We start from the raw sequence: 22353 nt of genomic DNA, 5'->3' as shown, positions 1-22353 counted from the left end.
TATACAGTTTAGAAACGTGTTTCCTCTCTCAAACGGCTCTTTGATCCCTGGTGCTGGGGGCCCATCATGCCACCCATGAAAATGGAACTCTCGCGACGTCTGCTCGTTGACATCGTATTTTGATCATATGATGCAGAAGCACTGCCCAGGTCTTCGTATGAGGGTTGCAACATACGCCTGTCGTTGGCCGAAGGCGGCCTGTAGCCACCATCGTAAGCACTGTTTGATGGGTCGTAACCGAGTCTGGATGCGCTCGAAGGGGGCGAGGTCCGCATTGAGACGTTGTTGACGAGAAGAGGAGGGGTAGGGGTTGATCGTTGTGCGTCTCGTCGCATCTGGCCATGAGGTGATGATATACTGCCAGCGGTAGACGGACGGGCAGGGACGTCAAATCGTGGTGGCGCCTCAAATCGCTGGTGGATTTCTGATTCAGAGACGGGCGACGGGAGCTCATAAACCTCGGGATCGATACCAAAAATGCCCTCGTAGTTTTGTAGGAACATTGCGAAAACGGGCGCCGGGATGTTGAGGGTTGGTGAAAAGACAATGCCAACGTTGCGGACAGTCATCTTATTGATGTCTGCGTTATTGATGATCTTGATCAAGAAACCAATCAGGTATTTGAGCAGCGTCGCATTAGCCTGGGGAAGTCGATGAACCAGCTCACCCAACGCAGACATCTTTTCCGCGTGGTCTGTGATTTCCATTGTCGTCAAGAACTCCATGTGCAGATCCCTAGTCAAGATTGTAGTTGGCAGTTCTCGCAGATAGAGTTTCAGTAATGAAGCGACAGCATGGATATCGTAATATTGGCGATCGGTGATCAAATTTATGTCCCCTTCGGTGTTGAATCGCTCTTTGAGCTGCTTGATGACAATGTTAGAACCACTCAAACGGAAGATTCCTTCTTCAAGGATAGCGTTCTTGGAGTCCAGATACTGAATGCATCGGTATACGACAGCTGGAAGGGGCACGTTCACATCCGTAGGGGAACAATATCGAACGGCTTCTCCCAAGGGTGCACCGAAAGCTTGTCGCACGGGGCCTTGGTAAGAGTTCTGAGGTGGTGTCGCATTTGCATCACTGCCGCCAAACAAGGAATCTTGACCTTCAGATGAAGACCGAGCCTTGGGCCCAAATCCAAAGAAACTTCGTTTTCTTTGCTTCTTCTCATCAGCTGTCGGTAGGTTTGGCTTGTTCCCCCAAGCACCCAAGTCAGATATGGGCTGAGGGTCCCTAGGGCCTGAAATAAGCTTGCTCTGTGATGAAGAGAAGTTGTCAAATCCATGAGCATGCGGGGTTTCAGGCAGACCACCGGAGGTCTTGGGTCGCGCAGGACCAGTATGCTGAGGTGCATCTCCCAACTGAGTAGAGTCGTATCGAACACCAACTAAAGTATCGGAATCCGATGGGTGGTGGTAAGATTTCCTGGGTACCTTTCGGACTTTACCAGAATTGGGAGGCTCGAGACGATGTTCAGTACGGTGGTCATGACCTGGTGTTTGGCGATCATGGTGATGGCCACTTCTCGATGACAATGGTGGCTCAAGGTCCTCAGGATCGCGATAATCAACCCACTGCAGAAGAGCCTCGACCCACAGGTCTCGCTCCTTGTCGCTTTCTGCGCAAAGGACGTGTCTGAAATGGCTGCTCGTGTCCTTCTTCTTAGGTTCCAAGATCAGGAAAGCGTGACGGAACTGGTTATCCAGGTCGTCACCATTTGCAGAGTACGCTGGCGACTGGCTTTCGTTGTTCTGATTCTGCTTGCCAATCTGTGCACCCTGGAGCTTGATCGTTCCCAGATGCGCACCACCAGGCACCTCAAAGTACTTCAACAAGGGCCCGTTTAGGACGAAGTATCTAGCTTTCCAGCCACCGAAGTTCTTGCCCTTCTTGGTCAAGTAACCGCTGCGACGAGGCCGTCCATCAGGTCCGATCTTGTTGCCGGTGATTTCCGATCCTGCGTCGCCCAACGATGCCGTGTCGTCCAGGTTCGGTGGGAGGACGTGAGATGACAAATATTTACAAAGCTCGACGGCTGTCTTTGTGTCAAAGGGGATGTCCAGAATGTCGTCCATGAACTGCTCCAAGATCGTCCTACGAGCATCGAGCTTGGCCGGCGCATGACCACTGAATAGAGAACGCTCGGGCGCCCTGACTGTGTAAGAGGCACACTGCTTCAGCCTTGAATCAAGTCTTGTCAGTGAGGCCAAGTCTTTCTCGATCCGCCAAAGCTCGCCGTTATCAGATCGCGAGATAATAGCCAAAGTAAAGACGGGATCTTCTTCGAGTTGCGTGAGGGACATCATGCTCGCTCGAGATGGTTTCATGCGGGAAGACGCAACCATGATTTTGATAGAGGGCAGTGCGTTTGGTGGCAGCAAGAGGTCCGGGTACTCGTCTGTTACCAGACCCTTGTAAACTTCTGTTCGTTCGCCAGGGCTCGACATTCTGATGATTGGCTGATCTGCGTGGCCGGCAACTTCCTGCTGCGTAGCCTGTTGTCTTTGGGACGAAGGACCTTCAGACGCAACGCCGTTTTCAGGCGCTCTTGCTAGATTTGTCGCGGGTGTTGCCAACGGGGTATTCGGTGGTAATGGGATAGGTTGGCGAGGTGGTCGTGGAGAGAGAGGACCTGCTGGGAATGGCATAGATCTTGGGGACAAAGGCGGCGAACTGAGGTTTGTAGGACGGGGGCTTGCGGGCAGGCCCGGGCTTAACAAAGGCGCAGGGATTTCCCTAGTCTTTGTTCCACTAAGCATCTCTCCCAGTGAGGCTGTCCCGAACTCTTGTACAGGGACCTGGGCTGCGTCTCGTGGGGATCCAGGCTGGCTGGATTTGCTCTTCTTGGACGCACTGCGCGCAGCAGCTTCCTTTATAGCAATGATTTCACGATCGCGGTCATCCTCTTCTCGGGTTCTTCGGCGTCCACGGCGATCGAGAACAATCTCATCAACTTCCAATATGTCGTCATAATCGGATTCAGTTTCTTCCTCCTCAGGGGAGGGGCTGAGATGTGTCCTTAGTTCCTTGTTCAACTTCAAGGGTGCAGGTGGTGGCTTCCTTGGTGGAGGCACTGGAAACTTTGAAAGACCTTCATCAGGCTGAGGAGTGGCCTCGAGAACAGCAACTGTAGGGAGATGTGTCACTGGAGGCTTTGGTGGTGGCATCTTGGGTGGCTCGCTTGGAAGGCTACGCGATGGCGGGATAGCGACGTTGTAGGGGATGTCTTTGGCTGGTTCTTCCAACTTGTCCGACTTTTCTTTCCGTGCGTCGTCCGCAGCGCGCTCCTCGGCTTCGTGGTCATACTTATCCAGAGCATGGTCTTGCGGCTTGGGCATGGCATGCGCAGGGTTCAACAGGTCACCCACAGCCGAATGTGGAGCACTGAGCTGGTCTGCTGGTGGAGTGATGGGATAAGGCGCCATGGAGATGTCAATCGGCGAATTCCTTGGGCTTTCGGCTTCGAGAATTGGCGACTCTGGAGGCACAGCCTGATCCTTGGCTCGTTGTAAATCAGCTCGAGGTACCGGCGGAGTGGACGCTGTCGTGGGTTCTTTTGCGTCATCATTTGAAGACAACGGAGCAGATGGAAGTGATATGACCTCTTTTAGCTTCTTTCTGTATTTCTCCTTGTCTTTTAGGGCTCTTTCCAGATCCTTGTTAAGGCCTAGAATCATGGCCCGTTGCTTGTCCACCAACCGCCATAGCTGGCTATTTTGTTGCGACTGAGAATGCTTCTCCTTTAGCAAATATTGGATTAGGGTCTCGGGACTGCCCGCTGTCTTGATTAGGTGGGCGATTTCTGAAGGCCCATGCTGGCCATCAGTGTTGCTGTTTGTACCAGACTTGGTTGAGATCGCTGAAATGGCCGAGTCGATGGAGGAATTTCGAGTTAGTCCTCTGGAAGACTCGGCCTGGGCCGCAGCTACCGGACCAGCCATGGCCGGAGAAACTGGCGAGTTTGAGCCTGTTCCAGGCTTCGAAGTTATAGGCTCAGAGACGGTTCGCAACCCATTCGGACTGCCTGTGTAGCCCTGTCTAAGTGGAAGTCAGTTTACGAGCAAAGTTTCGAGCAATGATGGCAGATGCGCTGGTTGCTGCCCGCATGGGAACGAACCTGGGGCTGAGAGGTCCAGGTGATCCTTCGTCCGAGGAGTCGCTAAGGAACGAGGTCTCTTTGACAAGGCCCGATGAGATGTCAGGCTCTGTATTGGTTCGATAGGTTGGTGTTGGTGTAGATCGGCTTGGAAAGACGTCGCTTCGCGGACTGGGACTCGCTTGTTCGTAAGGAAAGTTGGCAGCGGCTTTAAGTGGACTCGAGATTACTGGTCTAGGAGATCTAGTGGTCGCAATGTGTTAGAGAAGTGGCGCAAATGGTTCCACGACAGAGCGCAAGGTGTTCCTGGGTTCGAGATGAGAGGTATGAAGGCTTGAGGTGTAGCGGCAACCTCGTACAGCACTTGACCTGGGGTAGGGAGGAAAGATAATTGCTGGTCGAGAAGGGCCAAGGACCAAAGATGTATGAGGGGAGAGATTGTGAGAGACAGTGATGAAGGGGCCAGGAAGAAGCCGGGGGGGCAGCGCTGGCCGGGGGGTGTGGGTGGAGATGACCCAAGCAGTGTAGAGCATGCAATTGCTTGCGAGGGTTTGGAGTTGGGATGAAGACTCTGAAAGTGTGTAGGCTAATGCTTACCTATAACCTGGCGAGGACAAGGAACCGAGTGAAAGTGAGAGTGAGGGCACAGATGGACTTGTGCGGATGATGCGACCGACGGTAGGACTGTCATCGACGGGGATTTCAGTAGGTGAACGAGCGCGATCGAAAAATCTGGTATTGACAGGAGTAGCAACAGAAGCTTCGGTGCTCTGGCTCTGGCTCTGGCTCTGGAGCGCAAGCTGTGGCATGGTGCGCCGGGCTACCTTGCAGTGTTATGCACCATAGGGCATCAGCCAATGGGTCAGGGTGCAGTACCGTACAGGGCACGGAACGCTGATGTGAGGTGAGGTGAGCCTGCCTGGTGAGGTGAGGCGTTTCGAGATGCCGGTTGCTGCGGTGGGAATTAGTCCGGGCCCCAACGTTACATGCAGCTGTAACCGCGTTACAACAGAGTGCAGTGCAGTGCAGTGCGGTACTGTGCTGTATGTACGACTGGGTGAGACAACAGCAGACTATAGCGCGCTATACAAGGCCGAGAAACGAACGTCGAAAAAGTAAGGATTACGGGTATAATAGAGCAACTTTTGGTGTGTGGAGTGTAATGCAGTGCCGTTGGAAAAGGTTTGAAGCGAGCGACTGGGAAGCGACTGTCGCAAAAAAAGACTGGCCCGATATAACTATGCGAAGCCGGGCTGCCCTGGACGACAAGATACCTGATACCTTGCCTGGCCTTGCCTTGCTTTGTTCGGCTTGGGAATGGAGTCTGACAGGGAATGTCGTTTGCGGAGGAACCAGGTATTGGTGAAGCGAATATCGACGGCCACGGCGGTACGTACTGTACAGGCAGTATAATGCGTATGCGCCGGCGCGGGGACCTCGGAGTGGGTAGCACAGACAGGTATGTAAGTAAGTAGAGTGCTTTTGGCAGTATCCGTTTGTATGTATGGAACAAAAAGAAAAGAGAGAAAAGAATGGATGAAAGAGCAGAGACTAAAAAAGGAGTGAGTGGTTCCTAATGGATGGATTCTTGAGGGGGGAGATTTGCTGATTTGATAGGTAAGTTTAGGTAGTTTATTAATGGAACCAGAGTTAGCAGCTAAGGTGCTAAGGTGTGCCGCCCACCCTCGTGGAATCCCATTCTAGAAAGGGGCCCCGGGGGCGGGCGAAGAAAAGAAAAAAGAAGGCAATAAACGGCCACTATAATCACGTTGCTTGAATCAGTCACTCATCTCATCAAGTGATTTCTAATAATACGAACTCTCTTTTCTTTCCCATGACCATTTTGGAACCACCAACGATGGAATCCTGTTTCAAGCAAAAGCAAAGCTGGTTCAAACAAACATTCGTTCATATTGAAACTGACACGATGGAGCCAGGTCTTTTTTTCGCCCGATGGATACTGACTGAGAAATGGATGGATACATCAACCATAAAGTGCGAGTGCTACCTGCTACGGAGGTGTCTCCGCCGAAAGATACTTGCTGGTAGGCTACAGACCATTTAGCAAGGATTGAGGGACCCTTCTTCCTTTGACACGACAGATGGGTGGTCGGTCTTGCAAACATCCATCACTCTGGTTGTATTGCAAGGCGCCTATAGTGGTGATGTGATACATGTGAACAGCAGCTATATCGATAATATTGCCAGCAGCCACATGGCACATTCAGATGACTCCACGACTGACCAGACAAAGCGACATTTGACGGGAAGAAGTAAGGGGTAATAGTCTGACTTGACTTGGCTTGATTCTTCACCCGTGAGCCTACTGCAACAACAATTCCAGGATCCAGGTCAGCTTTTTGCATTAATGCCACTAATGCCAAACGAGGCTTCCGCCCTGCTTAGCCTACCCACTGGAAAATCGTTAATCGCACTCGACTAGAAGACGCCACTCAAGCGTCCACTTTACCATTACAGCAGTTGCCCACAGCAATTAATTTTGTGCCTGACCCTGCTTGACTCGGGGTCTCACATTGCAAGGTTTGAATGACGGGCGGCTACTGCGGGGAATAACTTGTTAATATCATCGATTCCGCATCGTCATAATCTGTCATAACTTGATAATGGGAACCGGGCATTTGGTTTTTTGCATGTCAAAAAGATGGGCAGCCTAGAATTAAACGAAACTTCAACTCTGGAGATGTCGTCGTTTCAAACAGAAACGGGCCGTAAAGGTCTAGAATTTTAACTCCATTCCAGTAGTCTAAAGAGATGCTTTATTTGGGATTCACTCTGCAACGCGACTGGAACGTAAACTGCCACGGGGACTACGGGACGTTGCGAGAGTTTACTTTTTACTTTACTTATTTCTTGCTCAACGTGGACAAAGGCCTCTTTCTTTTTAAACGTTTTATTTTAGTGCTGAAGCTTAGGTTCACGCGTGACCTAGCTTTTTAGTCAGGGGTAAAAGTGGTTGATTTCTGGTCCTTGCTCAAGCCTCCGCGGAAGGGATTGAGATCAGAGGCACACTATCTTGAGCGATCATCTTTGTCTACTTTGGCGCAATGGATGTAATGTTGCAGCGCTGTTACCATAACCTACCATTGGATTGAGGATATTTGATTACTTTAATATCAGGAAAATTCAATGATTTCGATTCTGTTTCAGATGTACCTTGCTACTGCGACTTCGTATATCTTGTTTCCGCACTGATTCATTGTTGACCTCTTTGTTGCAAATTCGGACCAGCTGTCTGATAAATTACTCGTCTTCCCTCAAAGCCACTCATTGTCAGCTCGCAACAAACTGGCCAAGCCGCAGGTGGACTCCTTCAATACAAGGGCAGGGGGGCCCCTTGAAAGCGTCGAGGATCCCCCTCCCAATGAGAGCCGCAATGGGCTATCCCACGCCTGATTCAGAACGGCCAAACAATCCACTGCAGGGTTTGGTGTGCAAGGGTTGTTGGGTCTAACCGCTATAGACTGTCATGTAGCAATCGTGAAGGGGTCATCAGATAGATGGCCGGAGTATTTCTGCCATGTGCTGGGTCCCCTTTGACTCCAGAAAAGAACACAAATGAAACTTGGTCAAGCCAGAAAAAGAAAAGAAAGAAATATGGATATCATTTGGAATAGAATGCAACAAAGAACAAATGCCCACTTTGTCTAGCTCAACAACAATCCTTCCTTCATTGTACTTGTTTTGGTGAGTTTCTTACAAGTCATAGTCTTCCACGTTTCGCAGTATCTCATCCATCGCTCTACATTTCGCTTGCATTTTGAGGTCCCCAAAAAGAGAAGGTCGCGTAACAAGAAAAGCATAACATGTGCCTGTGTCCTATATCAGAATTGCGTATGTAGTATGTATCGGCATCATGCAGGTACAATCTGGCCATCTCGAGTGGCCCGAACTCCGGAGATCCATTCTGAACCCTGGTCAACGTACTAAGGTCATCAATCAAATCAGCTTCCCACGTCTAACCGCCCAGAGCAGAACCCAAGCACTGACCCAGTTATTTGAGGGATGACATGACACAGAACGAGCTTCAGATCACAAGACTCCGCATATGTCGGCTTTGTTTAGGATCGCAATGAGAAACACAAGGCGCTTCGGGATGAGATGGCTTGTGACATTGTAGAAATCAAGACATTTGGCAAAGGCAAAGACAATCCCGTCGTCCGCATAATACCACAATAGCAATGTGCCCTTGTACACATTCTACGTACATGTCTGTGCGCGTACATACATACAAACACGGCAGCCACTTGATAGATCAACTGCAAGCCACTCTGAAAGCATCACATCCGGGGCAAATGCCAAGCTGCATATGCAAGAGAAAGGGTATTCTCAACAAACCTGCCCTTGCTCGCTTTTCTTGCTGCACCGCAATCCGTCAATCACGGGAATAAATTCACTAGGCACAGGCAATAGTGGCAGAGCAACATCTTCAACACATGCCTTTCTCCTCTTCCTTGCAGCTTTGCACCGAGACACATCCGTCAGCGGTCGCCACGGAAGCATGTCTCGCAAGTAGTGAAGTACCAGAAAAACCACCAAATTCTTCCGTGTGGTCGGATTGTGACTGCGCGGCAAGGCTTAGAAACGAGAGCAGGATCTGTGTTCCTGGATCTCTGTCATTGGTACATGTACGATCCTTGCGTCAAGAGCTGGCTGTATGTGTCAAGACAATGTTCCAGATGGGCTTTTCGTCACGAAAAAGGACACCCGAAGACGGGAATTGCAGTTTTTTCCAGCTGCTGGTGAACGTTCCCGATGCCCATAGATAATAGGTGGTTTACCAGTACAGACCTGAGCCTGCCATTGTAGTTGATTTACAAAAGTTAGGCCAACATCGTGGCTGCATCCTAAACTAAGCATAAAGCTCCTAAGGTTATGTGACTAGGGATCTAGCCATCAATGGGGTGGATCTTGAGGATGAGGTTTAAACATGACTTTAAATCTCGATCAACGATTGCAAGTCTTCTCTACATCTACAGATAGCCGACGCTCAACTTGACAATCAGATCAGGGTTAACAAAAGCGGTGTGATACTCATACATATGTGATAAAGATAACGAGAGGATCTTCAAGAGCCACTATCGTTCATGAACCCGGTCCTCACATATTTGTTCGTGGAATTAATCATCCATGCCAAAGCGTGCAAGCCTTCTGTAACTATGCGTATTCTTCCGCCATCATGAAGAACCAAACAAGTGTGTCATGATAGAAATCCCCCCACCACGTATTGCAACCTTGAGTTACACGCGGTTGATTTTGATCATCGCGACTCCGCCCGCAAAAATGCACGAAATACTCCACGTTTCTTTCTCTACTAGCGCGCGAGTAGTAGCTAGCTAGGTATTACTCGCGTCAGTAAAGTTCCCTTTTGTTAGTCCCTAAGCTCGGATGCTGTGAAGAACCCTTATTCTGCGGCGGGCTTACCCGTTACAGGGTAAGGTTGAGGACAGACAGTAACTAACTATGTCGCGTCTTGAGCTCCATGAAAGCTTGGATAGCGTCCGAATGTGGACAAGAGATGCTTGATCTGTTTCGATGGCGATTCAGGTTTGGATCGTTCTGCCGATTTGATATCTTCAATCCTGGAGAATAGTCTCCGCGTGAACTATATTGAGATACGATTCAACATTAGTGTTTCACTATCTCAAAAGCCCGACAGGAAACCTCGGGACTGTCGAAATTGCCCAAACTTATCCCAGTATCTGCTGGGCTTTAGGGTATCTTATAAAAAAAATCGTACGATAAATCTTGGTTCCCCGTTTAGGAAGAGTATCATCCCTTATTCTGATACACTGACTAACACCTCACGTTCCCCATAGACGTCAATGATGATGGGGTTTGAGGGCGATATAGTTAGAAGTATTTGCCTTTGCAATGCATACAGCAGATATTATACCTCTTGAAGACATAAACCCGAGCGGTAAACGTCGGATCGCGAATTCCGATGTTATGAAATCGAGAGTTTCTTGTCGTCTGACGTCTTTTGAAACACGAAATGAGGATGATCGACTCAATGTATGATCGTCACTCAACTCCCAGCTGGACCAAACACATCACACTTGAATGTTCGATGCTATTCGCGGCAAGTCACCTGCCGATGCAGCATTCGCCGTAACTATTGTTGACAAGAATAACCTGAATCAGGTCTGCATGAAATAGAAGTTCTCTGCAGACAGAGCAACTCCCACAGGAACCCGCTAGTGGCCTCGATACGAGTTTGACAAGTTTGCCGTCAGCATCAAAAGCCTTTTCAGGTTAAACTTAGGTTATCGTCAACATGGTATTGTATCTACAACCCCAGCGAACGGAGGGTCTTATCACCCCTGAACATCAGCAATTGTTCAGGGGTCCATAGTGCTTAAGCCGGTTTCAGGAGAGGCGGTGGAAGTGGTGATCGCCATGACAAGCCGCTAAGTAAAATTATGGCAACGCGACACTGGGAAGCCGAGAATCTGGACTGATCCTTGAATCGATAAGTTCCTCGGCTCCGTGAACGCGGGATTGTCGAAGACAAACGCCGGCAGTGAGCCGGGACGAGGACCCACTTAACCCGAGTAACGGAGCTCCGAGTCAGATGACCGGCGTCGGCAGGTCCAAGATTTTTGTGATTTGAAGGTTTCTGGCCTTGGATACCTATGCATAGTGCTTTGACCTTGGAATATGCCGCTGGGGTGTTATTGGAGGAGTCGTATTGTATTTTCAAGACATTCTTCATGACCGAACCCCAATCCCACCTCGCTTAAGCAAGGCTGCGGATAGAATTTTCTTTGTTCTTCGACACAAGACAACACTGCAAGTCTTGGACCAAGGTTCTACAACGTTTCTGCCAACGGCCAGCCCAACGAGACAAGCTTAGCCCTGCATCGCTTGAGCTGTTATCTTTTTCTTTTCCTTTCCTTTTCAGGGTCTAGGGGTCTAGAACACGGACAGATGGGCCATTCCTTTTCAGCCCCTGCCCACTAACGAGCAGAAAGCTGGTTTCTTATTGTGGGATGACTACGAAGGCGGGGGCTGACGCACATTAGAGTTGCGCATGTGCGACGTCATGATCCTGTGACCAACCCAACCTTGGAGTATTTTGTATGGATGCATCTTGTACTTCCAAGGTGGAATAATTGTTAGTGGCTGTGAACTTGAATGACTGATGGCTGGTGGCTTAGACTTTGGGTATTGGTTGGGTATACAGCTTGGCTAGAACAAACCATGGAAGCTTAATGCCTCTCTCTCCTTCTTCCTTTCCTTCTTAACTCAATTACTTGTTGCAGCCCAATCACTCGCATTTCAGTTCATACTTAATACCGCCGTTCCCTTTAACCCGCCCGTTAACTGTCAACTTCCATCCATCCACTCACTTTAACCCATCGTTACCTGGACACATACGGTTACTGTTACGGTTACCGCAACAGCTACAGCGCATCACCCCCACAGTGATCATCAACTGATCGTTCCCCCATCCATCACCTTTTAGCTTCTTTGTTCATCTTATTGCGGGTAACTGCATTTCAACTATCTCAACCGTCAAAATGGGTATGTTTTTCTCCTTGTATTATGCTGTGCTGTGCTGCATCTTGCCTTGTATTCCGTATCGCAAAGTCAACCGTCACTGACGTCATCTCAATAGTCACCAAACCATACGAGAAGAAGCGACTTTACATTCAGCATCCAGAGGAGGACTACGCCATAGTTAGCCATCGCGTAACCCGAATTGTGCCTCCTCCACCAAGGGAACCTTCTCCTCCTCCTCCTCCGCCTGTCATCTACAGGCCTCCACTGCCACCACCTCCTCCACCACAGTTTTACCCGCCGCCGCCGCCTCCACCGGTTATTGAGGTGCCTTGTTCGCCGCCTCCTCCTCCGCCTCCACCAGTCGAAAAGCCCAAGCCTAAGCCCGTGCCTAAGCCATCGCCTCCTCCTGTAATCGAGGAGCCAAGACCTTGCTCTCCGCCTCCCGAGGAGCCTATCGAGGTTATCGCTGTAGATGTCGAGCCGCATCACAAGAAGAAGAAGAAGCCCAAGTCTCGCTCTCGAAGCAGCCACAGCCATCACAGCCGTCACTCTTCGTATGACCACGACCGAGAGCGTGTCATCGAGCGCGAGAGATTTGTCCCTGTTCCAGTGCCTGTTCAAGTCGAACCGCGCTACGAGACCTACCGCTATGTTGAGGGAGCTCGACGTCAGCAATATTCCCCTCCATCACCACCTAGACGCATGATTGAGGATGATCGTATGCGACTTCGCATTACGGATCGCGAGCGTGAATACTATCGATGATATGGAATATCTGGAATTATACGGGAGAAGACTTACGAATCTGTGTGATGATTAATGACTTTGATTTCACTTCACGGCTGAATCTAGGGTACAAGAAGGAGTACTATTTAAGGAGTTGAGGCAAATTGAATATTTTATACTATCTTTTTGACAGATACAGGAATATCTTACTTATCAATGACAATATACTTTGTGTTTTACTTTTAGCTTTCTCCTTATTCATCTGCTACAGAAACACTTCTTAGGAAACACTGTCACAACAGAGTGATGTTTTTTACGACCGCGATGACTCTCCGTGGGGATGGGTTAAGAACTGAGCACTTGGGAAATTGAGTCTTGACTGAAAGAGATATCTCAGAACTTGAAGGCATTTGAAGTCTTCAGATGCGGGTGAAATGAGCGTTGTTGAGCTTGATAAAATGAGGCTCAAAAACGTGGAGGTTGAAGCTGTGACATCATTACTGGTAACGCCGTGCAGACAATACCTCATCGATTTATTTGCATCGATCGATTGGAATCCAGTTCTACCAAGTTCGAAAATCTATAATTTTATAGACTCAATCCTTTCACGTTTCGTTCATCTTCTGAATTATTTTCTTGAAGAACCATCTGTCAACCCTCACCTGATTTGACAAACCCCGCGCAAACCGCCAACAACCTCAACCTCATCATTGCAATCACACCATTACTTCTGCCATGTCAACTCACGATTCCGGTCCCAAAATGTCTGCTGCTACAAGAGATGTTATCTCAAAGGTGCAGCGAATGATCCCGCCAATGCTGGAGAAGTTTCACAAAGGTTTGTCTTACCAGAAAACACTCATCATAGACAATTCATGAGACTGATGCGACGAACAGGCCAGCTCGGCAGAGTCGCAGTCATCGGTGGAAGTGAGAATTACACAGGCGCGCCATACTTTTCAGCCATGGCGAGCGCAAGATTGGGAGCTGATTTGGTATGGCTCTCTTATTGAATGTGAATATCGATCACAAACTAACAGCTCTAGTCCCATGTCATTTGCACGCCCGCCGCCGCAACTGTCATCAAGTCGTACTCACCAAACCTCATGGTGCACCCTTTGATGCGCCAGAGTGAAAACGCCAAGAAGGAACATGAGCCTGCAGCCTGGAATGCGTCCAAGGAACACGAATCCAGCGCTGAGCACATCGCTTCTCAAATCAAGGACCTGCTTCCCCGACTTCACGTCCTCGTTATTGGACCTGGTCTGGGTCGTGACCCACTGATGCATGAAACCGTCTCCCTTGTAATCCGTGCTGCTCGCGACCATGGACTTCCTCTAGTATTGGACGCGGATGCTCTGGCAATCATTCACAAGCAACCGGAACTCATCAGCGGCTACATCGGCGCTGTCCTGACACCCAACGTTGTCGAATTTGGCAAACTGTGCGATGCACTCAAGGTCAAGGTCGATGATGATGCACCCGAGACTGCTCGTGTCGAGGCTTTGGCCAAGACCCTGAAAGGTGTGACAGTCGTCCAGAAGGGTGCAAAGGACTACATTTCCAATGGCGAGACAACATTAACAGTTGATCTCGAGGGTGGTAAGAAGAGAAGCGGCGGGCAGGGAGATACCTTGACTGGATCTATTGCTACATTCCTTGGATGGAGGAACGCCTACATGGAGCGTCTTTGGGATGTGGGCAAGGACCCTATCGACGAGCATGAGTTGGTCGGCTTGGCTGCTTTCGGTGGCTCTGCTATCACAAGAGTAAGTAAACCCATTCATCCCTCGAGATCGCATTCTTTACTCGAAATATCGATGGAAATTCTAACAATAGTTTTAGGAGTGCTCCCGCTTAGCCTTCTCTAAAAAGGGCCGCAGTCTACAAGCGAGTGATTTGACTGACGAGGTGCACATTTCATTCCTTAACATCTTTGGTGAGGACAAGGAGGTAGATGAGTCAAAGCTATAAGAACGGTCTAGATTTATTATACAAGATTCTAGATACAAGAAAATATACACACGATCATGTAAAAGACCCTACTTACTTACAACTAAGGGCAAGCACCGTATGATAATATTTGTGATGACGAGAAAGGACGACATTTTGCGCCGAAATAATAGGTATGATACAACAAGAGGGGATTAGCATCATCTGGTACCCATAAGTCTCTATCCTCAAATTAGGAAGTTAGCCTGATGAAAACAAGAAACTCACTATAGCCATCCGAGTCTCTCGGATGGGGCTACAGTAGGTGGAATATCGGCACATATAGCACTCATGAGTAGCCTGGCAGCCTGGTCAAGATATCATGGCTTCTGGGGTACTTCTGTCAAGACCACTACTCCCTTTTATTAATATTGAAAGCCTCTGCATTTTAGACGACAAACAATGAAGAACATTGGAGGTACTTGAAAGTGATATAGCATGCCATGTCTATCCTGCTTGGATGCACCTTGATGACAAGAAGTCTGCGATGGAATGGGTCCATATACTGACACCCCTTTCTTGTTTCCCAGTTAAAATGACCTTTCAGTAGATATCAAATGTGTCATATCTTCATGGTCTGCCCACCAAGCTTTGACTTACGATAATGCTAGGCCCACACAACCTTCAAAGCATTAATATAATGTCTTATAACTATGTGAACAACTCGTCGAGAAATGGGTCCATGTGACTGCATCTTCAACTGCCGTTTAGCGGAATACGCTCTCCGGCCTCCGGTATGCAAGTAACCCACGGCTACGACTACGATCTGCATGGGCGGAGCTCCTTGTCGTAGTGCATCATGCGGCTTGGAAGCCTCGCGCCAGTTGCCCATTGACTTGCCAAGGAACACGACAAAATGAGACGACACCGACCTGCTTTATTACGTGTCGAGTTCAAGCATGCAAGACTGGAGTTCAGGAACGTACGATCACCGCGCCATGTTTCTCGAGATAGTTGAAACAATGTAACCTTCCAGGGTGATGCCTTATTTTGGGTATTATAACTATTCTGTAGGTACCTTAGTAGCTAATGCAGTAACTCCTGAGTATCAATTTGATATCTCCTTCACAACGACAATGGCCAACCGTAACGAAAATCAACGGTAGCAACGACCAATTCCCATTCATTCTAGTGGCCTACTTGATCCTCGGCACCGAAATCCCTGCCATGTTCCGTTCCAACTCCCATTCCGTCCTGTCGAGTTTCAGTCCAAAATTATGAAGCCATCACCAGCAGCAGTGTGTACCATACCCCCCGACTTGCCTTCGCTTTAAGGGATCTCCGACGTGTTGCTACTCTATGCACCGCTCCACCACATAATTGCCAGTTGTTACACATGTATGGCATCACTGTGCTCATACATGGAACCCATAACGCCAGCAACTTCAAAAAAGTCCAAAAACTCCCCATGCTCGCTATTGTTGTGGTTTATCTTAATTAGAAATATCCTCTTCTGCCGAACTTTCAGCGTCCTGTATCGTATCAACCTTGACCACTCCCTGTGCGCCCCTGGTGAATTCGATGCAGCTTGCATGTTTTGCGTTTGGCTTCGCGCTTGCCTAAAACAATCCGACTCAAAAAAGACTTGCTTGCAAAACACATAAAAAGAATTAAATTCCAGCCATGTGTTTAGCGAGAGATCTCCTTCAAAGGAAATTGGCTGGATATGGTAACCATATTAGGAACAAAACTGCGTAGTACATCCGACAGATGCAAGGGATCAAACGGATACAAGATTGTCGGACAGTTGTGGTAAGGTGGGCGGGTCGTAATTGTTGGTGTCATCATCATCATCGTCATCATATCTGGGTGTATTGGCATCTGAGGTGCTGCTCACTCAGTCCATGTAAAAGTCACCCTTCAGAATTCTCTCCTGGAAAGCATCAGGCTTGGGCCGCTCAGGCTGCCTGGGCTGCTGCTTGATGGAAGAAGCTTGGGCCGGAGGCTGAGGCATCTCGGAAACGGACTTTGCCCGATCGTGGATAGAGCCTCGTGGCGGAGAAGAGGAGGCGAGCGAGAAGGAAGCGCGAGGAGCACCTATGACGGAACTCTCGGCACGAGACCTAAGCTGCTCGGACCAGTTGAAACCTTGCTGGTCTGGGCGCAAAACATAATTGTCAGATGGGGCTCTTGTATGTTTGATGTTGCTTGCCTGTGGAACAGAAGAAGCGAGGCTTGGGCGACGTCCAGCAGACAAAGCTGCCGCAAGGCTTGTCCCTTGACTAGGGGAGCCTACGAGAGAAGCCTTCCGCCCAGCTGGGACGGGGCGCCCATTTTGAGAAGCAGGAGGAGAGGATGGGCTATTACCATTTCCAGGACTACCATTAGGACGTATGTTACGCATGCTGGCAGGGCCGAAGCTCATCCGTCGGACAAATGGTGTATTAGGCGCAGTCTTGGAGTACATGTCGTCATCTTCGATAGCGCTCTCATCAATGGAGTCAGAATTGTTCGAATTGGTCGACACGCTTCCTCGACGAACGAAAGAAGATGTGTTTGTGGGTGAATTGCCCGAGAGACCAAGAGTGGTCACAGAAAGGCGTCGACGGCCAGTGTCGATGGGGCCAGAAGACTGACCAGGAAAACCGTTGCCGTTGGAAATAGAATTTCCCCTCTGGAAGAGATTGGTCAGAGCGGCCTGAGTGATTGATCCTCGTCTGTTGCGTGTATACATTTCGCCGTTGTTACCGTTGGGGGGAGCAGTGTCTGCGGACATGATGGGCAACTAATGAACGACTTTCGTCGTTGGTAGTTATAGTTTTGGTAACGGTGAGATATGGGGAGATACGCGTAGCAGTGGCGCCAGAGTGGTTCGACGATGGCACAAACAGCGTTACACGTGAATCCGGTGTGGGGGATGATAGTGTTTTAGATGATTTGCGGACTGCGGGGTGGCTTGTAGAGTTGAGAACAAAGAAGAGTTCAAAGAATGAGTAAAGGAGAAGAAAGGGAAAGAAGAAGAGAAAAAGTTTAGAAAGACGGGATAGAAACGGGGGGATCAAGGGGTTGATAAAGACGGACGGACAGTGTTAGTAGTTTGTGAGTGAAGAACGAGGACGAATTGGGGGTTGATCAGCTCTAAAACAGGGGAGCAGAGAGAGCCAGTTGGTGATGAGAGATCGCCGTTGCCGGTTTAGGCAAGAGGCGTTCTTCTAGGTCAACGTTGGAGGAGGGGCGACGACATGAAGACGAGCGAGACCGGCGGATTAGCAGTAACGGAGAGATGAGAATCGAGGAGGACCTTGGGCAAGATGGTGGCAGTAAATAATTGACCAGGGTCAAGTCTAAGGTTCGGCTTATTCGCAGCAAGTAGAGAGTAAAGTTGGGGGAGTATTCCAGATGGGTCTTTCCCCCCTCCATGGAAGCTGACGCCGGTACATGCAAGCGCGGCTAGCTCTGAGATTGTTTGATTCTGATTGAGAACAGGCGGGCGAGACCTTCTTTCCCTTCCCTTCCTTCGTACCCAAATCCAAATGGAGGGGAAAGTGCGTCCGGGGCCCGAGTGACGTAGTGGCTACCAAGTGGATATTTGCTCCCGAAATCGGGCTCATGGTTGGTCAGATCACCCAATAGAAGAGGGTTGGGACTGGGGTCGCTACCTAAGCTACTGTGGCACTGCACTGCTCCAGGGTCCATTATGGAGGGTCTGGTCTACAAAGGGCGAAGTGAATCGAATGGATCGTATCTTCCCCCAAGGGAATAATGGAGAAGGCCCTGAGTCTGGGGCTGAACCCTTGTCTCTCATCTCGTTTTCCTCATCTCGAATTTGGGGCTAGCAGTTACGGTGCGTCTTGGCTTACTGAGCATATGTTGGTGTTGACATCTAATTGTTGAGATTGCTATTGGAATCCGCTAATTTACTCGAGTTCCCGACTCGGGCGCCTTTGTTTGTGTAATGCTGAACTGATGGGTAGGATGTATGTGAATCAGCAGCTCACTTCCCCTCTCGCCTATCATTATCGACACCAGTCCCAAGACTCCGTGACAAGATTGGCAAACCTGACGTGGACAGGCAGATATGTACTGTAAATTCTGCCCACACTATGCAAAAGTGACGATCTGTCTGGTCACCGTGTTTCGTTGAGGGAGGGTGAATGTGTTGAGTGAGCAGCGGTTCTGTAAGGAATGAGACACAGACTTACCGACACACCTACCTGCATGCTTTCTGTCATGGCGTTGATGCATGGCTATCTCTGAAGTCCCAGTGACAACCAGGGGTGCCGGGTCAATGTTGAAGGGCAAGTGCCAGGCTAAAGAGACAGTGAAGATGAAGATGGAAGGGACGAAAGTATAAACGGTACGATCATTGGACTTAAAATGGATGACCCGAAATAGCACTGTTTGGCCCCGAATTTCCCCATCCTTATCCTAACCGCTTCTCCTGGCTCTCCTTGTCTCTATCACATGCATTTGTCATTCGATTCAATTTACGGCACTTTGTTCATCTTTAACTTGACAATATGCCTAACAAGTCATCACAGAGTTCAAGGCAGACAGCAACTCAACTATCAGATAGCCACTGACCGCTTCAAAAAATGGCCTGATATAACTCTGCAACAAAACCATGAACGGATCGAACTCTGGATGCAATACGAACCGCCACTTTGAACTCGGGCTGCTGTTCTTACAGCAAGCGGCTCAGGGCACGGTGGACCCTCAAGGTCCCTGCTTGCCTGCTAGGGCTCCATGCCCAACCTAATGTTCCATATTCCTCCCCGGCATCTGCGGCTTCAAGCATGGGCTTGGTGCCTTCACTAGCGCTGTCTGGTCGACTGCGGAGAAAACGGGTCTGCAAAGGGACCGCCCCGAGAAGCCAATCCTAGAGCGGAAAAGACGCCTGGTAGGTCCCCTTACGATGCCCACAGCGCAAACGATCCATTACCACCTGGCATCGACGTCACCCCCAAATGACGGTTTGCTTCTTTTTTGCGGGGTAATTTAAGTTACGATGCCCACTCAGCCATCTCTGAGACAAATTCACCAGCGGTTTTTATTTGGGGGTTGCGGCTTTGCCGCCCAGGTACAGTTTCTCAGTCAAAGAGATGCGACAAGTGTTGGACAGGCATGGGAATCATTCTCAACCTTAATCTTTTCGTGTTTGGAAGATGTACCGATGCATGGCCGAGCCAGCCAATTGGTATTCCACGATTGATCGCTCCACTGGCTAGCCACCAGCTAGTTACATATGCACTTTTGGTCATGGCGAAAGATAAGAGTCAAAGGTGAAAGAGGGCCGGCCATCACCAAGGACGAAACACTGAGGCAGCGTAGCTCTTGGGAACCAGCGGAGTCCCGTCAGATGAGCAAGTGCTGATCTACCTAGCACCTAGTCACTATTATTAACGATGGTGGGAGAGAAGGCCATGATGGTATGCGACGTAACTCAAACACGCAAACGAAACACCATATTCGGCACTCACAACTCACTTTAGCTCAGTTTTTGAGGTTGGAGAACTGCCCCCTTCTCTCGTGAGAACTGCGTCCGTTGTTACTTGACGTCTCAACAGCCGGATCTCATCCAATCCTTCTCAAGCCATCTGCAGCATAGCACACCTCGCTTCCCTTGACATGACTCTCACAAACCTTGAATCGCGCACGGTCTGGCGCCTGGCTTATTCTTAGCGCCTAGCATCCTGGATCAAGTGACGGCCGCGATGCTAAGACAGTGGTGGTATGTAGCCTTGAACAACGAAGACATGATCAGCACCGTTTGGAAGACTCAATACGATAACACGATGTACGGCAGAGTCGTCATCACCATGGCATCCATATCCCGGCATCAACTGCACCTCTTACTGCAACCTTCCCATCTAGGTTGAATGGTGGTATCGGAAATTTGGAACAGCCACTGTTCAAGTTATATCGATGGACGTTCCACCCCGAATACTTCTCTCTTGCGATACACAGTGAAATCTTGACATTTCGCAAGGCCAAAAAGTCTGACACTTCACATCGTTATGTTCTGCTTTGACTCTAGCTGATCGTTCCCAGTTTCCCCCAGTGATGACAAACCTATCTCATGCTACTACTTATTAGCCTGTCTGAAATTCCACAGATACCACGTTGTTCGGGAAAACTGAACTCAGAATATACGCACGGTTAATAATCCTTGTCCCAAACTGAACAAGCTAGCAAGCCAAGGAAAGGCTCTGTTTCTCCTGGGATTGTCTCCTCAAAAGCCAATCATGGACTCACATTCTTACCCCGCGTCTGCCCACATGCTCCCGCGACCGGCTCACGGCATCCTCGACCGCTGCGACGCTTTGGTGCACTTGGCTTGACCTCGACAGCCTGTATTGGGTTGTTTTGGGTAGGATTCCTCAAGCTCTCGACACCCTCTTCAATTTTTAATGCGTTTGATGTTACTCACTGAATCCTCCCTGCCATGGTTTTGCTGTTGATCAATATCTATCGATTGAAGCCGGTGTGGTTCCTAGTGGGATCATGATCATGATGCACCATCTGGTTTTGTGGTGGTCTGTCGAGACACCTGTCTCATCTCCGCAAAGACGGGCATCTCCCACAATCCGTTATAACTAAGTGTAGCAGAACGAATGGCTTTTTTGACAGTCATGGTTCACCACACCACCAAGAGATTCGCGAGCTTGGTAGCGTACACGGCCTGCCTATCAAGTTTGATTGCCAAGGTAAATACCAGAAGAGACATACAAGATGGATGCAATCCACCCACAATACTGCAACCTGCAGCCTGTACGGTGATGGACTAGTACAAATGATACTGTATGTTCCTGGTGGTGGGGGAACAGCATCGTCAACACCAAGCCCGCTCATTTCCTCGACGGTCTGGACCGTGGCGAAGTGTCGATCAGATTCGAGTCACCCAATAATCGCTGTTGCAAGGAAACACTACATAACAGCAGCTAAAGTAAGGTTATGTTGCTGGAATCTATCCTTTTCTCATCGCCCATTTCTTGCCTCCCCCATTCCTTTTCCTCTCTCCCTTTCCTTTCTCTTTGGTTCTCCCTCGGGTTTCGCATTCAACTCTTTCTTTCTTTCTTACTTACGGTGCAGCTCGACCTCTTCTCCAACCTTGTCTTTCATTTACTTTCATCTCACTCACTTGTGGCCTGTTTATCTTGACTGTACTTCATTTGTAATACTCACCGCTTTTGTTTCCAAGATGGCCTGCATATTCTTCCCCACGCCGCGTGGGTTATCTGCTCCGTTCTCGCGTTGACATTATCTTTTGAATCACCTTCGCTTGCCACATACCTGCATGAATTATCAAGAAGACTTAGACCGGGCACTCGGCCCGCTGTCCTTTCCTCATTCACCTCCAAATTTCGCTCTCTTGACACCAATCGTTTACGCCTATGTTACGCTTAACCGCCCATCCTTTATCCAAACGGACTCGCCTCAGTTTCAGCATGCATCTTTAACACTCGTATTCTCCTTAATGTGACGGCCATCAACAAAACAACCGTTTCGACACAAAACAAGATGTAAGTGGCTACTGTGGCTAACACTCGCAGAGCTACTTGTTCAATTTTTCCATGAAGCAGCCCTAGATCAACCCCATGTGATCGGGCGTCAAGATCGCGCCAGCAGTTCCTACGCGTAGGACCTCGCCATGCTTGGCTGCGCTATCAAGTAATATCTTTTTTTTTTAAAGAAGCACACCGTCGGCCAGACTGGTAGGACCATGAAGAGAAGCTGCTATAGTGATAGCACTCACAAATCGTAGGTCACTTCCGAACGAGCTCCGCATAGCAGCATGACCGACATGTGCTAAGAAAGGATGCCGGGGGGATGAGTGATTGGACTTGACTGGATATGATGTGACGTGGGAGGCTTAATATTGTATATTAAAGAAAGTCCTCTTGATCACTCATGAAAGCGAATCTTGTGTGGTCATCAAGACTCTGAGACAAGCAATGAGACAGATCTTTCCAACATATGCTTTTGAACGAAGTGTAATAAACTATTGCCCAGGCAGCTAGTTCATAAGACGTTGATCAGACTTCGTAATCAATTGTTCCTCATTATGTGAC

The 22353-nt window shown here is 49.1% G+C and overlaps 6 protein-coding genes across 6 annotated transcripts; 4 read left to right on the top strand and 2 right to left on the bottom strand.

Moving 5' to 3' along the window:
- Positions 1-8: 8 nt before the first annotated feature.
- Positions 9-4908, bottom strand: FGSG_11890 (uncharacterized protein; the record flags this gene model as incomplete). Its single annotated transcript, XM_011318528.1, has 3 exons — positions 9-4041; positions 4121-4342; positions 4697-4908. 3 exons carry the CDS (start codon positions 4906-4908, stop codon positions 9-11), a joined length of 4467 nt encoding a protein of 1488 aa, XP_011316830.1.
- A 3645-nt stretch (positions 4909-8553) lies between these two features.
- FGSG_11889 (uncharacterized protein) lies at positions 8554-8886 on the top strand (the record flags this gene model as incomplete). Its single annotated transcript, XM_011318527.1, has 1 exon — positions 8554-8886. One exon carries the CDS (start codon positions 8554-8556, stop codon positions 8884-8886), a length of 333 nt encoding a protein of 110 aa, XP_011316829.1.
- A 2578-nt stretch (positions 8887-11464) lies between these two features.
- On the top strand, positions 11465-12588 carry FGSG_01070 (uncharacterized protein). The gene is made up of 2 exons (XM_011318526.1): positions 11465-11644; positions 11739-12588. The coding sequence occupies exons 1-2, from the start codon at positions 11641-11643 to the stop codon at positions 12386-12388; spliced, it is 654 nt and encodes a 217-aa protein (XP_011316828.1). The 5' UTR covers positions 11465-11640; the 3' UTR covers positions 12389-12588.
- A 320-nt stretch (positions 12589-12908) lies between these two features.
- On the top strand, positions 12909-14323 carry FGSG_01069 (uncharacterized protein; the record flags this gene model as incomplete). The annotated part of the gene is made up of 4 exons (XM_011318525.1): positions 12909-13187; positions 13247-13344; positions 13396-14118; positions 14195-14323. The coding sequence occupies exons 1-4, from the start codon at positions 13112-13114 to the stop codon at positions 14321-14323; spliced, it is 1026 nt and encodes a 341-aa protein (XP_011316827.1). The 5' UTR covers positions 12909-13111.
- Positions 14324-15307: 984 nt separating this feature from the next.
- On the bottom strand, positions 15308-17283 carry FGSG_01068 (uncharacterized protein). Its single transcript, XM_011318524.1, has 2 exons — positions 16649-17283; positions 15308-16438 (listed from the first exon to the last, which is right to left on the bottom strand). Exons 1-2 carry the CDS (start codon positions 17055-17057, stop codon positions 16179-16181), a joined length of 669 nt encoding a protein of 222 aa, XP_011316826.1. The 5' UTR covers positions 17058-17283; the 3' UTR covers positions 15308-16178.
- A 3627-nt stretch (positions 17284-20910) lies between these two features.
- On the top strand, positions 20911-22277 carry FGSG_11888 (uncharacterized protein). The gene is made up of 2 exons (XM_011318523.1): positions 20911-21996; positions 22047-22277. The coding sequence occupies exon 1, from the start codon at positions 21018-21020 to the stop codon at positions 21537-21539; it is 522 nt and encodes a 173-aa protein (XP_011316825.1). The 5' UTR covers positions 20911-21017; the 3' UTR covers positions 21540-21996; positions 22047-22277.
- Positions 22278-22353: the final 76 nt, after the last annotated feature.

This window comes from Fusarium graminearum, chromosome 1 (assembly GCF_000240135.3).
Source record: "Fusarium graminearum PH-1 chromosome 1, whole genome shotgun sequence".
NCBI classification, from domain to species: Eukaryota; Fungi; Ascomycota; class Sordariomycetes; order Hypocreales; family Nectriaceae; genus Fusarium; species Fusarium graminearum.
This window is presented reverse-complemented; position numbering and strand designations above follow the sequence as displayed.